This window comes from Boleophthalmus pectinirostris, unplaced genomic scaffold, assembly GCF_026225935.1.
Source record: "Boleophthalmus pectinirostris isolate CB_2022bp ecotype Guang Dong unplaced genomic scaffold, ASM2622593v1 HiC_scaffold_14, whole genome shotgun sequence".
In the NCBI taxonomy this organism is placed as follows: domain Eukaryota; kingdom Metazoa; phylum Chordata; class Actinopteri; order Gobiiformes; family Gobiidae; genus Boleophthalmus; species Boleophthalmus pectinirostris.
Window position 1 is genome coordinate 12,419,549 of NW_026571047.1, and position 18,367 is coordinate 12,437,915.

The window sequence follows — 18,367 nt, forward strand, 5'->3', positions numbered from 1 at the left end:
CTTCCAGGATGCCTTCTGTCTACACCCACTTCTTTTTTTGTAATAAAAATACAAAAAAAACAAAGCCTTAAACAAGTATTTTCAACGTTTTATGCAGCAGCTATAGTGCAAAGCTGAAAAAGAAATACTATTTGATTATTGCACATATGATAAAATGTATATATTTTTACATTATCTCTAGAGCAAAGTTTATGCTATTGTAGGAGTTAACCCCACGGCAGCAAATCAATTTTTAATGCCAAACTGTGTGTAAACAAGTCACTTTCTGGTCAAAGATGTGAATATTTATGACAAATATAAAACTTTCATAACATGGTGCTTTTTTTAAAATCTCAGCTGAAGGCGATTGGGACTTTTACCAAAGGCCTATGAAGTGACATACACTGTAAAAAATGCAGCAGTTCCATGCTCAGTAGCTCTGAGTGTTATCAGTGAGTCCAGGATTACCTCATGAGCAGCTGGCAGGCCAATCAAAACTTTTTCAACAAAACCTTCAGGAAAAAAAAACCTTGTAATATCACTATTTTTGATAACTGAGGCACAAAACTGTCAGGCTACAACCACACTCAGCTATTTCATTTCACTTTTTTTTTAGTTGGTTGACCAAGCAATTAACTTCACTTCAAACTCATGGCATTACATCTGTTGAAAATGTGCTCCTTGGAAACTTTTTTTACAGTCTCATGTTGACAATGGAGGGTTTCTTGTAAGAGCTCCATGCTATCAAATGCACCATTTATTAAGAAGGTTCTTTATTAGGCTCATTAAATATGAGGTGATGTGAAATTTGCTATGGGCCAACTGTAATGCCTGACCCCAGAAATAATGGACAGAAAATTCTGATTTTTTGAATCTGGAACCTTTATGGGGCCTTTTCACAAAATAAAAAAAAATAAAAAATTTGCATATTGGTTTTTCCATTTGTATCATAAATGATACATCGGGCATTACATGTATCTGGCAATACAGAAAAAACATAATCTTCTTTAGGTCTCTTTCTTCTTTTCTCTTTTATTATGAACAGTGGTAAGCATGAAAACAGCAGCTAAGGCTTTAAAGAACATTGGCCTCTTATTTTTTCATACTGATTCCTTTTCCAGTAACTTTTTCTTGTATTATATACTATCGAATATATAAAAAGAATATCGGCCTCTTATTTTTTTAAACTGCTACTGCTAAACTCACACCTTTCTTCAATACCTTCAACTGCACTCTCAACAAATGGAACATCTAGAGCAGACATGTCAAACTCAGGCCCAGGGGCCAAATTTGGCCCACAGTATAATTACATTTGGCCCGCGAGATCATATCAAATATGTAGCTGGCCTGCTGACTACAAATAGGCTATAGAGACATTATTTATTTAAAATATTGTTATTATTTTATATTATACTTGTTCTGGATTCAATTTTAGGCAAAACTATTATTAAACATTTAGTTTAATAAGAAAAGGTTTAACTTTACAGATCTCCAAAGAAGAGAAAACATGCAGATGCTGTTGAAATTTTCCAGTTTGGCCCAGAACTTAGTCCCAGTTTTTAATTTTGGCCTCTGTGAATTTGAGTTTGACACCCCTGATCTGGAGGGTCAAATTCTGCCTTTCTCCACTTGTACTCCTTCATTTTCACTTTTTTCTTTGCAGATTTATGTGTTCTTTATGGCCTGTGTTAATGTTAGACCTTCTTCTGTGCTAATCTGGTCATCACTGTTATCAAAGTCAGAATCTATATGTGCCTTTCCCTTCATTTCTCTTTTCACTTTGTTTCTACCACACTGTTTTGTTGCCTGTGACATAGTAAGATCTTTCTCTTCAAGACCATCATCAAAGGTTTTATCGTCCTCATTGCTACTACCAGTACTAGAGTTCTCTTCATCATAATCGGCATTGGAATTGAATTGAATTGCCATCAGTGACCCCTAGAACATCGTCACTGTACCGTTTAGCCATCTAAAGTAATAAATATAGATTTATCAATTTTCGAATGCAATTATTTGTTGTAAATATAACATTTCAATCTGCAATTTGTGTAATTGATTGATAAAATCATTTTTAAAATACACAATCATCAATATAATGCATATTGCACCAAGAAAAGCAAGATAAGGACAATTGAGGAATTTACTACCAAATTCCACTTTTTACCTGTAGTATCAAATTTGAACACAAATTTTATACACAATTTTACTACATACTAAAATGCAAAAAAAAACTGAACCATAACTTGCTTCAACATATTAAGTGTTCATGTTGAAATATTACCAAAAATTTCAAAGAAAATGTCACTGGAAAATTGTAAAAATCACAATTTTCTTTACCTTGATCCAGTGATTTGGGAACTGTCTGAAGGTAGCCATCTCGGATTGTCCCATGTACTGTGTTTTAATTGTTGTAGTGATAAAGGCATCCACCAGGGGGTTAAAGACAAGTACCAGATTGGATACAACAGACTTTTGAGTGAAGTTTTTACCATATGGTGATGCAACAGGTCTCAGAAATGCTTGTATCAAATTTGACACATTTGGCATTATAGGGTTAAGAAGGTTCTTTATTAGGCTCATTAAATATGAGGTGATGTGAAATTTGCTATGGGCCAACTGTAATGCCTGACCCCAGAAATAATGGACAGAAAATTCAGATTTTTTGAATCTGGAACCTTTATGGGGCCTTTTCACAAAATAAAAAAAAATAAAAAATTTGCATATTGGTTTTTCCATTTGTATCATAAATGATACATCGGGCATTACATGTATCTGGCAATACAGAAAAAACATAATCTTCTTTAGGTCTCTTTCTTCTTTTCTCTTTTATTATGAACAGTGGTAAGCATGAAAACAGCAGCTAAGGCTTTAAAGAACATTGGCCTCTTATTTTTTCATACTGATTCCTTTTCCAGTAACTTTTTCTTGTATTATATAATATCGAATATATAACAAGAATATCGGCCTCTTATTTTTTTAAACTGCTACAATACCTTCAACTGCACTCTCAACAAATGGAACATCTAGAGCAGACATGTCAAACTCAGGCCCAGGGGCCAAATTTGGCCCACAGTATAATTACATTTGGCCCGCGAGATCATATCAAATATGTAGCTGGCCTGCTGACTACAAATAGGCTATAGAGACATTATTTATTTAAAATATTGTTATTATTTTATATTATACTTGTTCTGGATTCAATTTTAGGCAAAACTATTATTAAACATTTAGTTTAATAAGAAAAGGTTTAACTTTACAGATCTCCAAAGAAGAGAAAACATGCAGATGCTGTTGAAATTTTCCAGTTTGGCCCAGAACTTAGTCCCAGTTTTTAATTTTGGCCTCTGTGAATTTGAGTTTGACACCCCTGATCTGGAGGGTCAAATGCTGCCTTTCTCCACTTGTACTCCTTCATTTTCACTTTTTTCTTTGCAGATTTATGTGTTCTTTATGGCCTGTGTTAATGTTAGACCTTCTTCTGTGCTAATCTGGTCATCACTGTTATCAAAGTCAGAATCTATATGTGCCTTTCCCTTCATTTCTCTTTTCACTTTGTTTCTACCACACTGTTTTGTTGCCTGTGACATAGTAAGATCTTTCTCTTCAAGACCATCATCAAGGGTTTTATCGTCCTCATTGCTACTACCAGTACTAGAGTTCTCTTCATCATAATCGGCATTGGAATTGAATTGAATTGCCATCAGTGACCCCTAGAACATCGTCACTGTACCGTTTAGCCATCTAAAGTAATAAATATAGATTTATCAATTTTCGAATGCAATTATTTGTTGTAAATATAACATTTCAATCTGCAATTTGTGTAATTGATTGATAAAATCATTTTTAAGATACACAATCATCAATATAATGCATATTGCACCAAGAAAAGCAAGATAAGGACAATTGAGGAATTTACTACCAAATTCCACTTTTTACCTGTAGTATCAAATTTGAACACAAATTTTATACACAATTTTACTACATACTAAAATGCAAAAAAAAATTGAACCATAACTTGCTTCAACATATTAAGTGTTCATGTTGAAATATTACCAAAAATTTCAAAGAAAATGTCACTGGAAAATTGTAAAAATCACAATTTTCTTTACCTTGATCCAGTGATTTGGGAACTGTCTGAAGGTAGCCATCTCGGATTGTCCCATGTACTGTGTTTTAATTGTTGTAGTGATAAAGGCATCCACCAGGGGGTTAAAGACAAGTACCAGATTGGATACAACAGACTTTTGAGTGAAGTTTTTACCATATGGTGATGCAACAGGTCTCAGAAATGCTTGTATCAAATTTGACACATTTGGCATTATAGGGTTAAGAAGGTTCTTTATTAGGCTCATTAAATATGAGGTGATGTGAAATTTGCTATGGGCCAACAATACAAACAGCAACAAGCTTAATATGCTGTATGCTATTACTAGAAACTTCCAACTGTTAGCTCATGCAGTTAGATAGAGCAATAAGAGATACAAGAGCATACATTGAGGGAGTTAAGAATATAAATCTGAGCCTACAGTCTAAAGTGGCGTGCAACTGTTTCCAATACTAAATACTTCAGTTACAGGTCTTTTTATTTTTAATCCTTGAAAGTCACTCTCACATTCACTTGCATCTTGGTCTGGTGCTGGTGGTGTCATGTGCCTATATCCTTGTCCATAGATGCCATACTGTGGAACACTGCAGACAAGCAGGTGTGGATAGAACAGATGTACTGTGCACAACTGGCCAATTTCTTTTTTGCTGATGGAAATATGTTTGTGGTATTTTCTGTCAAACACTTTACATCTAAATTTAAAAGGCACAAAGATGAGTTTCAGAGGTTTGCAGAGCAGCACAGGGTGGACTGTAGGCTGTAATGATCCTGGTGTGGAGTGAGGAGGAATGGGCCTGTTGCACGCCGATAACCACAGCAATGCCGAACTGTTGGCTGCTGCACTCCCGCTGATGCAAGGATGTGTATTTAGTATGGAAATCAGGCCAGCAAAATGAAATTATGCTATAGCTGAGGAGGCCCAAAGCAAAGAGGAAGAGGAGGAGTGGGACATTAGGACGAGAAGAGGGGAAATTAAGAGAGCAAAATGAGATTTGGAGTTTCTGAGGGGCCAGCAATGGGCCGTAAAGGTGAGAAGGGCCAGCTCTAATTTCAGAACATTACATAGATGCACAATAATAGTGGAAACGAGCTGAAGAGCAACTAAGAGTGTCTTCCATTTATAGTTTGCTGTAAAATTAGATGGTGTTCAAACCATCTTTCCATACAAGCTGTACAGAATTTAAAGCAATGTAGTTATGTCACAGTAAATATTATATTGACATATTTTTTCTGTGTATCAGTGGAGAACGTTTTGTTATTTTTCTGTACTAAATATAAAGTTTCTGAGTTTTCCTTGAAAGAATGTGCTGGTCTGTTGTGTGTTGAGTTGTGACATGTACAAAATGCTAACAATAAGCAAAGAGACACTGAAGGTCTTTTCGGAATGCTAGAACATTTTTTTTTAAATTTAAAAACATTTCCTTTTTTTCAAGTATTTGTCCTGGCTTCTACCTTGAACTACCTTGGTCAGTCAGCTGCCCTGCAATTCAACACTAGTAATAAAAAAAGACAATTGCAGCAACCCAGTGACCCGCGCGATTGGCAAACCACCGTCTCCATGGGAATAATTGAGATAGTGTAAAGATAGTAGCCTTCCTGTTGGGATGTCAGAATAGGCTGCCTCTTTCTCTCGTTCTCTGTGTCAGCGTGGAGCCCTTTGTATGCTGCTCTCAGCCCTCGTCAATTGTCCTTGATGGATTAATTAGCCCCAGCACATGGTCAATAACTCAAGACTCAATACTCATTAGTAATAATAACTCACAAAAATTGGCTTTAAAGACCACTCAGCATTGCGTACTGGAGAAGCAAGAATGACACAGGATTTGGCCAATGTTCTAAGAGTAAACACAACCACAATAAATAACTAGTTTCAAGAATATTAGGAAACTGTGAGCAATGATTCACCGACAAAGTTATTAATATAACCACTGAGGTTTAATTTGTGAAACTGAACCCTAAACACACACTTTCAAAGCAGAGTCTAAATCTCAGCAGGTCTATGCATCACGTCCACTGATAGTACACTGATCCACATACGACTTTTCTATCTCAAATCCTTTTAAAATGAGACTGACTTTCCTGTTTTTTCTTCCCCTGGTGCAGTTCGTGGCCGAGGCGTTCCTTCATGCTTTAATCATGACAGTGGGGTAAAAAACTTCACTCCAGGACACTCTGAGCAAAGTGCATCTAGAGAGCGAGGTCTGACAGAGGTTTGGTGTGGGATGAGATGGCGTTGGTGGCATCTGTTTCCCTGGAGACCGACACACTGTCTGCACTTTGTAGACTAAAAATATTTAGTACTATATCAGCTCTGGCCATCACACAAATGCAGCTCTCTCTTGTTCAAGGACCCACACACAAGCTTCAACTTTGGTACACGTGTTTTTGTCAACAACTGTTATTATTGCTAATACTTCTCAAACGTTTTCACAAACAAATTTTCTGATTAATTCTTATGACTCCAATACAAGCTATAATAATTATATTTTAATTAAATTATTGTCATAGGCTGAAACAACAAACACGATTAACATTATTAAGTGGATAATGAAATCAAGATCTAATTGTTTATTTTTATGAAAAACTAGAACAGTCAACAGTCAAAACAGCAACATGCCATTGGAGAAAAGAATGTGGCAGGTTACGTCTAAGCTATGTTACTGGTCATGTCTGTGGAGATGCAAACCCACTAACAACAGTGAGGAGTCGGATGCATGCTTTTCATGTTATTTTTAAACAATAAAATCTTTAAATAAATAAATTATTGTAGGGTTTTTGTTTTTTTTTTGGATGAAAGATTCAGCAGCATAGATATTAACTAAACTTCTGTGTTGTCATTCTAGCTCTCTGTCATTTATATTCTACGCTACGTATTTGTGCTACTGTCAGAAATAATCACTAAATAGTGTAAAGTTGTCTTACAATAAAACACATATGTTTTGAATGGCCATAAATCTCAATAAAGTCTCAAAAATGATCCAAATCCAATACAGTTCCTCCCAGTCAAGATCTCCATCAGCAGCCTCTGCCCGTGTAATTAACCATGGCAGCCATTTTGGATTCCCGTCCAACATCAGCCAAATTATCACCCGAAGGGAAACAATGACACACTTCTTCAACTGCACAGCTGTGCCTGGATAATGTAAGAAGGGTCTCCTTTAACATATTCACTTACAAACATGAATGATAATCAACAAACATGTATTGTTTTAAACCTCATGTTGATAGTCCTCTGCTCCAGATAGCCCTCTATGTGTGAACTTTGACACATGGCCTACCCGTCTCACAGTGTCATCAGGGCGACATGCTGTGTGCAATTGTGCAGAAAGTTGTCACAGCATGTAAAATGTGTGATATTTTCTCCTGCAAATGTACACAGCGGATTAGCGGCGTCACGGCCCTCTGCTCTCCCTGTGTGTGTGAGTGTGTGTGTGTAAGATTCCCCAAGAGAGGTTTTAGTGGAGCGTTACATATTTGCCCCTCTGGCAGCACTGAGCCCAAGTCCTCCATGAAAGATGAACAGGAGCATGTACAATGTCAGACACGGGCTTGTACTATGGCCCAGACAGCGGGAAAGACGTGGCCTAACAGTGCGCTTCAAACACCCACAGAGGAGGAGGAGACATGTAGTTTCAAGGTTGTAAAATTCATCATCCGAAAGCATTACAATCTGACAAATCTGAGGAGACACACACAAGAGTCTGGGGAGTGAAATGGAATAAGTGGGTTGAAAGTGAGCTGTACAAAGTAAAAAAAGAAAAAGAAAAAAGTTATGCTATGCTTAAAAAAATGTACATGTTTACTAAGACAGATATACACTAAGGCAATACAAGCCCATGTTCATACTCTACAGAAGTACTCATTAGAAAACAAAGGCTAAATTTCAAAGGAAAAAAAAAATCTCAAAGACATCTTCACTACAATTAAACCAGGTCCCAGTCAGTCACAGGCTACTGTACTAAAATTAACCAGGCTTAGGGTAGAAGGCCATAAATATATCTTTAAGGCTGAGAATGCAAAGTCATAAATGTAGAACAATATTAATAAATCAGCCACTATTCCAGAGTCAGTTATGAGATATAAGCCACCAGTATTTAACCTGTGTGTAACCAAATTGTCAAAAGCACATGCAAAGCAACTCAGCAGATTTATTTACTACATGCAAATTGTAATAGTCCTCTCCAAGGTAGTGAATCAACAAAGACATCAAACATTAGCTATTAAATTGAAAATAAGAATTTGAAAATGAAAAAGAATTATGAACATTATCTGTCATATATGGGATTATTCCACTGAAAAAAGCCGGTGAAAGAGAGGAGGAGGTGCTGAGATTCAGGTCCTGTGAGACCAGTGTGTAAAGGGCAGAGGGGCCAGGGGTGGATCTGTGGAAACGACCTGGTTGAAAATGTCATGTGACGCTTCTCCCTGCAGCGCCTCTGAGGAGTGGACCTGCAGAGATTTCAAACCACGTGTTTCAGAAATGCGAGTCCAAGTTCACATCAGCAGCACTGGTCCGTCCACAGAATTAGTCAGCAAATGTGCCCTGACAGCCCTCATGTGTATGAATGAGCGTCTGCCGGCACGGGGAGCCAGCGAGACAGGCAGGAGGAAAGTGGGTGGCTGCATTCATTAATAACACAATGCATCAAATAGGGGCTATGTATGCAAATGTATTCACTTACATGTGTGTATCAGACAAATCTTTGAATCTGAGCCGCAGGTCGATATCTGTGTGAGGCTGGGCGTTCTCAAATTACCTCAGATTACTGCCTGCTACTAGCGATGCTGGGCTAATCGAAGGCAATTTGCATTTGGCTGATGGGCAACTTTAACAGGATCTCCGCTGCTGTATTAAGTTTGAATTTTTTTTCTTTCTAAAACCAACACAAGCTTAACAGTAGGAAGAGGCTCAAAGTTGGCTACAGGAGATAAAATGTGCAGTCCAGGAGGGAAGTGCAAAGCCTAGGACTGAGCTGCAAATTGAGCAGTCTCATGCACCAGACTTCATTTCAAACAAGAGGCGCCAGAGGAAATGGATATGGGATATGAGAAATAAATAGCAAGAAAATGTAAAGACAGAGAACAGAGTCATAGGAAGCAAAATATGTCAGGAATTACTGTGTTGAATTAATTAGTGCTTAGAGCCCTAAGGTACCAGGGGCTGAGGCAGGTGCTCCTCAACAGGCTCAGAGAGATATATGCATGTAAAGCCTGATGTGAATATCTAATAGGAGAGCTATTGTGAACACTCTTCGATGAAAAACAGCTGGAAATGAATAAAATTAGAAGATATCGTAGGAAAAGACGGACCTCACATGCAAAGCAGCCTTAGAGAAGCCATCTGCTGTGGCGGTTAGGATAAGGCACATTCAATGATACACAATATTCTCACTGTGAGAGAAAACATGCTTCTGCACATAATTAACGAGTCGCTCTGCTGCACACAGGGGAGCTTTATCAGAGCTGACCAAGGTAAAGCAATACAGTATTGCCAACAGAGATTTTCATCTTTGTACTTCATAAACCAGGAATGTCAGGTTTCCATAGCACATCCGGTTTACTGACCAATTAAAGTGAAGGGTTGATCTTTCTTTACAGAATGATGACCTGAATGGTTTAGTCAATTTTCACCACTGCGATGCTTGCTGGCTCAGTTTGAATCAATTCAGTAACCTTTCTAAAATCTAGTCTGTCCATGTCTGCGTGTGTGCAGGGCAGAAAATGGTGGCTTGTGTGTCCTGCCCATTAAGAGCACTATCAACAATGAGCTGTCCACTTACCAGCTCGATGAGCTCCTGGTAGCACACCTGCCCCTCTTCATTGCTCTGGACCAGTGCTAACAGCATGTCCAGCTTGGACGGGTCCAGCTGTAGCTCATGGTGCTCCACCAGGCTGGTGAAGTTCTCCACTGGGATGAATCCGGTGTTCTCTGGGTCCAGCTGAAAGACAACCACATGTAACAAATAACAACCAAATTTCACATAATCTTAAATTCCTCCAATACTTCTTTAAAGCAGTATCACCAAATAAATTAAAAGTAAGTATAAAGTTGCCAACAGGTCAGAAAAAAGCAGTCAATGATGGAGTATTTTCAAAATGGAAAATAGACTCAAATAAATAAAAGTTATATGCTTAAGGCTTGAGCTCACAACAGTTACAGAGATATTAATTAAACTGTGCTGCCATTCTGACGCCTTTGAAAGAATTAGACCAGCCTGAAGAAAAGCCCCATTGAACCTCATTAAAGCAGGACTGCCAGAGGAAACAGCAGGCGCTTGTTGCTGGAGCTGCACAGAAGACAGACAGCAATGTCATTCTAATATGCACTGACCTGCACTTTCCTCCAGCTTTAAACAAGCTTGACTTTCTGTCTTTCTAAGTGGATGCTTCATTCGTCGTTTAGACTGGTCCTTGGTTATGTTTCCCACTTGCAGTATGTGTGTGCTCTTTGATAATCACCACTTTATATGAGAGGCGCAGTCCCTTAAGTTTATGGTTGCAAATGCAACTGTGCTCCTTGCAATTTATTTAAGTGGGAGACTCTAAAAATTGCAGTTGTCTGAATTCAGAAATAGCACTAGGTTAAAAATATCTGCTAAAGTATAGGTTTAGAAAGTACATGCATTTTTTTTCTTTCATGGGAAGCAGCCCTAGAACTTCATCATTACTTGAATTTACTTACTCAACTTTTTAAAAATGTATTCTATTATGCATTAATTTCTCATGCCAGGGCTCCTACATCGGTGTTGCTAGAAAGAGCCCAAGGACAAACAGGCACGACACAAGGGAGCGCAGAGGAAGAGACCTAAATATTTGCACAGCCACAAAAGACTTTTTTACAGATACTAAACCAACATTCCCCTTGCCTCGTGTGAGCTTTCAGAGGTTGCATCAAGGTGGAGTCAGTGAAGCTCGATCATTGCTGTCCATGTTGTGAGCATGCAGTGATTGTCAGGTCTAAAGGCCAACTTACTTTGGAGTTAGCCCTGCTTTAACAAAGACCTTTCAGCACTGGAGAGAGGAGGGTCTCTTTAACCATGCTGCTCCGAGTCAGTGCAAACTACAGGGGGCTCAAGGCTTTCAACTTCACTGCCCAATGTGGTGAAAATAGCAACCTATCATGTTTTACAGCACATTCGGTTACATTTGGGTAATTTCTACTTTACAGAATGGTTATAATTAATTTGAGGATAGTGAGTTTTTTGAGGGTGAGATGAAATAAAATGAAACTTCAGTATGTTTCGTTTGATGTCAAAGTGCAAGAGTTTGTTTTGACTTTGAATGTAATGTATAAGAGCTGTGGGTAAAAAGCAGTTTTGGGAAGTAATTAAATACATGCACCGAACAGAAGATAACAAGAGATCAGATTTTGATTAACTGTATTCCTGCTGGGTTGTTAAAACTATCATAAGTCAGACACTAATCAATACTAAAACTAGTATCGAAACTAAATACTGATTTAAGATAGTATTGATACTGAAAAAAACAAATCACATAAAATAAAATTTTACTTTTCCTAAACAGTTTCATCTTGAGTTTGATCAGAACTAGTACCACATAGTATAATTAATGTTCTAATGAATTAATTAATGTTCTAATATTAAATAAGTAAATTGCAAAACCTGATCCAAGGAACTGAATTTTAATGCAATATAGAGTATTCTTAACGTTGCCAAGTATAATTTCTGTGTTTCTATACAATTTGTTTCATGGTCATTTTCATAATTATAAAACAAAATGTATATTATGTACAATCTCATTCAATGCCTTTTAAAGGCCTTTAAGACCTTTTTATGTTATATAGTCTGCTTGTTAAGGCTCTTAAAATGCATATACATTTCCCATGAGAGAGTGCTAAGCAGCAGATAAAACAAATGGTGTATTTTTGGTTATGCTAGCCATGCAAAGATAATATTTTTCTCATGGACAGATGATTAGAATTATTTTATAAGCAACATTTACAAGGGTAATTATTGTTGTATTAGAAAACAATCTTTGGTTTTCTATTGCTGACCTCTGTCCGTCAACCAAAGCACCAGTAAACAAATTGACAATGGGGGAAAGACAAATATTTACACATCTATTTTTGGATAATCTGTTTAAATTGTATGTTGCATGGATTGTTGTTATGACCCATTTTCATCCCTTGAGGCCCACTGATATGAAATTGCACTGTAGCTTGTGATGTGTGGGGTACCAAGATGAGGCAAGGAGAGAGAACGGATGAGGAGGAAGAAAGCGCAGCCAAGGCAGGGGGCTGGGAAAATGAAAGATGAAAAATGGTGGAATTAGGCGCACTGTGGAGGGGGGGAAGAGGAGCAAAGACAAGCCACAAAAAGGCACCAAGTGAATAAAAATGTCCAGCTACTGTCCTGTCTGTCTGTTTTTTGTGCAAGCCTAAACTACCATGTGTCAACCAGCTTGTTCAATAACTCCAGGGCTCCATAGTCACTTGCCACAGAGGGGAAATAGATCAGATTATAATGTGCTCCTGGCTCGGCCCGGGCTGACAGAGGGAACACAGAGCCACACGGGGGACTTCTGATTACTGTCAACTTCCATATGTCAGCACATCGCGGTGCACACAGCTGCAATGCATAACCAAAAATACAGACGTTCTGTGTAGGCCTGAGCATGCGTTTAGCATTTACATGGAACTGTCACATAGCACTCCCCGCCCTCATGAGGAAGATCCGTGTGGGTGAAGGACCTTCTTGTAGTCAATTAGGGTCATCTCTCCACGAGACGAGGTGCATTGACATGAACAAGTGTTGGCATGGAGGTCTGTTTTTACCCAGACTGACAGACATTGGAGCAAATCGTGCAAAGGAAAAATGGTTATTGAACACCTGCAAAGACAACACTCTGACAAGCTGCATATTGCCATGGAAACCAGTCACCCTTGTGTCATCTCTTCCTGTGTTCAGCCTTCTTTTCTTTGCCCCCGACAAAGGCAACGAAAAGGCAATAAGGCAGGAGAGGGGGTGATGAAAGATGTGACGGATACATGGGCCTGTGAGGAGAAAAAATAGCATTCAGATAGATGAAAAGCAGCCAATGAGATAAGGAAAAGGTCATAATGGGTTAAACACAAGGGGGCGGAGACAGTTTGTGGTTATGGATTGAAGGTAGAGGTGTTAAGCTAAAGGAGTAACTACATTTTCTGTCTCAGGAGCACGTAGGAGGGGAAGGATCTCCCCGCTAACCTACAGGACCTCAATTATTGTCACTGTGGATCTTGTAAGAGTGCCCAGCCATGGGTTGACTTATCAGTGCAGTCCAGGGGCCTCAGGATGAGCAACCATGGGTTAAATGACACTTTGTCATACTTGTCCAGGTACAGCTGTTACCCAACAACGTATGGTGGTATGCTATGAAACCCTTTATAACAGCAAAATGGTCCGAAAAAACAACTTATTATTGGCCAGTTCAGACAGGATTCACTTTTTAATGTTGAGCACAAAACAACAAACCAGTAAAACAGAACCTTCTGTTCAAAAAAGTATTGTGAGTAGAGAAAGAGTTGATTCTAGTTGAAACAATTTTAAAAGAAGCAAATAGAATACTGCATCTGGTGTGTGTACCCAGACCCTCTCCCCTTGACACAGAGTAGTGGCCCTCTGCCAACACTTCAGTTTCCTCTGGTCCTCTGAGCAGAGACACAACAGGCTCTGATCAAGGACCCCAGTGGCATTTACTAGGCACGCCGTATTTGCATGGCATCAGATAAAACCCTTGAACTGGCTCTGCTGCCCTGAAAACTAGATAGTGTCCACCAACATGTTCAGTTCATTTCTACTTTATGTTTTGCATTCCAACTCAGTCCAAGATTGGATATTGGGTTGTAACTAAATGAACATATATAAAACTATGAATATACCTCAGTGAACATTGCACTGCAATTTACAGAACAAGTTCATTTTCTCATACTGTCAAATGTCAGAGAGAGACAGAGAGTTCTTATAGAGATATTTTTAAACCAGATAAGAGATGAATGTCAAAAGTAGGAGCTGCTGACCATCAAGTGGCTTTATCACAAGTGCCACAATTCTATGAGGCCACTGTTAGAGCATGCACCCAGGTACCAATGGTATGTTCTGCTGTGCAGCTGGTCTTTACACTTCTAGAATAAAGTATATTAGCTATTTGTTTTACAGCCCATGGTTCTTTAAGTAAATTAACCATTGACCTCTGGGTCATGAAAATGACTATCTGTATGGCCACAGTGTGAAACAAAAGCACAGCTAAGAAAAAAGGTCAAACTATTTACAGCAAAATGACAAAAATGCTGATTTGATTCCATTTAAGTTTAATTAGAGTGAGGCCTTTCAAATAAAAGGCCTCTGCATGGAGTCCCAAAAGAGAAAAAAGCACACTGTCAGCTTGTAGTGAGTGATTTGGTCCAGACTTGAGCCTAATAGGTCTGCAAAGTGCCCAAATGTGGCTCCAAAAACTGTCAATATAAAGACACTGAGTAAATCCCTGGATCGATGTAACATGCAACCATCCACAGTGCCGGATCCTAGCTTCATTTTCTTTTTGAGTAAAAAGGGATTGCCATATAACAGTCAGCTTTGAAACACAAAAATGTGTATGTTTACTGTAGTGGAGATTAAACAGTGACTCAGTGGTGCAACCACAGAGAATCTTCTCTCCACTGTGTAACCACATGGGCATCCTTCCCTTGTTATATAAACACAACAGTCATAAAACTGTCCCCCTAGGGCTACTTAGTCAGTTTATCAATGCTTTGCCAATGGACACCTCGTGCCCCCCAAACCCCTCAGGAGACAATCGATTTACCTCTCTTGAGCTAAATGATGGTCCTCTGCATCTGTCAATCTGCCCCAAAGCTAAAAAAATAAAAAAATAAAAAATAAAAAATCCAAAATAGACAGGGTATTCAGACAGCCTTGACAACACAAGGAGACAAGTGGGCAGGATATCTCAAGCCAAACAAACACAGGAGCTGTGGCTGAAATTTCTACCCAAAAATATTATGGTTTGTTAAATACAGACATGTTGACCAAAGCTAAATGTGAAATGTGTATTTGACTAACTACAATACTAACTGTCTTAAGAAACAGAAGGGTAAGAACTTCTGGACATTGCAACCGTATTTGTTCTGATTAAGCAAATCCATCTTTACTAGATCTGATAACATGAAATGTATTAAATAAAAAAGATGGTAGAATGACAACATGTAGATATTGGAGCCATCTAGACACTCACGCCCCTTTCTCGCTCTCCAGAATCATGACAAGAACCCCCCCCCCGCTACCGAGCTCCATGCTTTGACCTGGGTCTAATACATCTCTACTCACATTTATCTCCTCGTCGCTCATATCGCCGCAGCTATCAGCTATCCGATACCGCCAGCAGCATTCAGGTACCTCTCAATTCCTGGATGTAGACAGTGAGGTGGCCACACAGAGCCCTGTAACCATAGAAACCTCCACCGCTGCATGCTACGGGTCTGGTTCCATTTACGTGCGTGCCTCCAACAACATGCCGCTTACCTGCTCTTGTATGAGCTGAAACAGGGAGCTTCTATCCATATACTGGCCAGGGAGGTGAGAGGAGTCGCGGAGGACAAGGGCATAGGGAGGCGCGCCGCGGGATGGGACAAGGTGCTGAGGGGGGGGGGTTCGGCTGAGGTAGCAGCTGTCGGTGCCTAAATTGCAGCCCCGTTTGCAGATGATAGAGAAAGCATCGCTCCGTGGTTATTCCCCAGAAAGATGTATGAAAAATAAAAATAACCCAAGAGGCGAGGTCTGTATCACTTGAGCGTTTTCTGCTGACAACGGATGGACATGCACGCAGCCAGGCAAAGCAGATCCAGCAGCTCTCATTCACTCGCCTCCTCCTCTTCCCTCCTCTAGCCCATTGCACTGACTGCAACCTCACTCTCTCTCGCTCTCCTCCCGCCGCGCCGCACTGCTTGCATACCAATGAGGCAAAAAGGGGGAGGGAGGTGGCTTCATGTGACCAATCACGGCGCGCGGATGGGAGTGGCCAAGTGCTGCGGCTCCTCTCCTCACTACGAGTGTTTGGGGGTCTCGCTGAGGGAGTGAGGGGATGGGCTCCACTGCGGCTTTGGGTTTACTACTGGCACCAGCCCACACCGACATGCTTGTCTGGCCTGCTACAGACACATACAGTAAACAAAAGATACTATTAATTCACAAAGCTTTCAATTTTCCCACAATTGATTTAAATGGCAACCTCATGCTACACAATACACCCAATTATTCCCCGAAAAGAGAGGGTGTTTAAACCTTGACATCAGTGTGATAATTAAAAGAACTGGCAGACTGTATGCACTGCTACACACTCAAAACCTCCAGCCCACATGTACAAGACTGAATTAGGCACAATCACCAGTGTGGTAAAATAACAAGGGGAGAATACGCAATAGTTCATTAGTGGTAATGCAAGAACAAAAGGCTCTTTTATGTAAATCTGATGCTTAATGGAGAAACTGGCATGCAGAAAGCAGAGCACCAAGGTCACTATATCAGATTTATAAAAAACAGGGTGGACAAGCTGTACTAGACCAGGGGTTTCAATTTTAAGATATTTCCGAGAATACAGTGCAAAATTGCTAGGGGGGCATATGCCTGCAGTGACCCCACCTTCTCAGAGCATGGTGTAAATTCATACTCGTAAAAAAGTAGAACAACCATAAAATGCAGCAGAGTCATTTGTTGGATTGATTGGTCTGACTTAAACTCATACATATGATAGTTACAACATCAACTTTTTTGTTTTGAACCTCTGGTCCAATGATAAACTACATCACTTCAAGCACCAGATGTTTGCACTTTCAGTTTCATACAGACAAATGAAAACAAAATTTTTCCCAGGAGTAACAGCGTTTTCACAAATCTCGGGACCCACTTGTCACTGCAATGTGTCTTTATCCTTTTATTGGTTCAGTTTGAGTATATGAAGCCAAGGGTAACTGCTGTAATTGTCCTAATGGATTGAGCCCCAGCCACCTTGAGCATGGCATGGCTCCCAGACTGTGGGCAACTCCGTCATGGCCAACTGACACTGTCTTGTTTCAACAAAAGCTTGATAATGACCATTTGAGTCTATAGAAAAGAAAAGCCCTTCTAATGTGGCTCTGTTAAGTTGTAGACAACTAATCAATGCTGAGAATTAATCTGCCTGATACTGTGTGTGGATGTGAGCATGTAAAAACAGATCTAATTAGAAGGTCACTGCTGGAGGATTTAGAAATAGGAATATGTGGACGACATTAAAAGAACAGTCCAAATGAAAGTGAAAGTGAATGGCACTGTTGCCGTGGAAACCTCAAAGGATTTTGAGCAAACAATGAAAGACAAGTGCCATGAACTCAAAAACCCTATGGTTGTAATAAAGTACCAGATAATATGGTGTCTGGAAAAAGACTAGTCTAAAATGAAAATTATTTAATTTAACTTTCCCATTCATTCCTATAATACGTGTAGACTCAAGTAGATTCAAGTGTGAAATAGGGGTGAAAAGTAGGGAAAACAAATTGCAAATTGCTGAATAAAATGTAACAACACTGAGGCCGGCACAGAGCCATGCATATGTGCTGCAGCTGAGACAATTAGACTAGACACAAAATCAAACACAACTTGGGTTTGAGTGGGATTTGCAGTACATGCCAGAAACAGCACCTAAGATGCTTCAGTATTGTATAAGATTCCATAGTCCTAGGCAAGGTTCCAGTATTACTGTCCACATTTTGAAGCTGACACTCTGCAGGTGACAAGCCTAGCGAGACAAACCACCTCGCCCACCTGGAGTGCACCTGAATGAACGGCCTTGAGCTGGAGGAAATCCTTCTGAATCCTTCTTGAACTATGGGTGCATCCCCTAACCCTTCACAGACTGGAGCAATAGTGTTAAATAAGACCAGAGAGCACAGGACCAATCAGTTCTGAGGCAGATCTCCATGTGGAAGCAGGAAGTTAGGTTTGTCAGACAGACAGGCATTAGTGCCTCGTTCTGCACTCTGGTTTAATGACCTCAAGGGCTACAGGCAGGTATTTATAGGGAGTACACAAGAGGCTGCTGCGTTGCTGTCAGTGAAGAGGATGTGTAGATAAAGTCAATGTTGAATTTAATGTTAATGCAAATCGCAAACCACATTAGACAGAGCTGTAAGAAGTTTATGACACTATCCATACTGCAGTGTGTATCCAATACTTGTATGCAAATATGGTGATGTATTCAGTTTGTTAAGATACTTATCAAAGATAAATATAAACAGTTAACATTTCAAAT

General features: G+C 39.5%; 1 protein-coding gene across 1 annotated transcript in view; it reads right to left on the bottom strand.

The window, feature by feature from the left end:
• rhbdl1 (rhomboid, veinlet-like 1 (Drosophila)) overlaps nt 1-18,367 on the bottom strand; it is a 48,056-nt gene that overhangs the window by 22,054 nt on the left and 7,635 nt on the right. The window contains exon 2 of the mRNA XM_055150250.1: nt 9,865-10,023. Within this exon, the coding sequence (XP_055006225.1) occupies nt 9,865-9,930 (66 nt within the window). The 5' untranslated portion in view covers nt 9,931-10,023. The remainder of the gene's footprint in view (nt 1-9,864; nt 10,024-18,367) is intronic.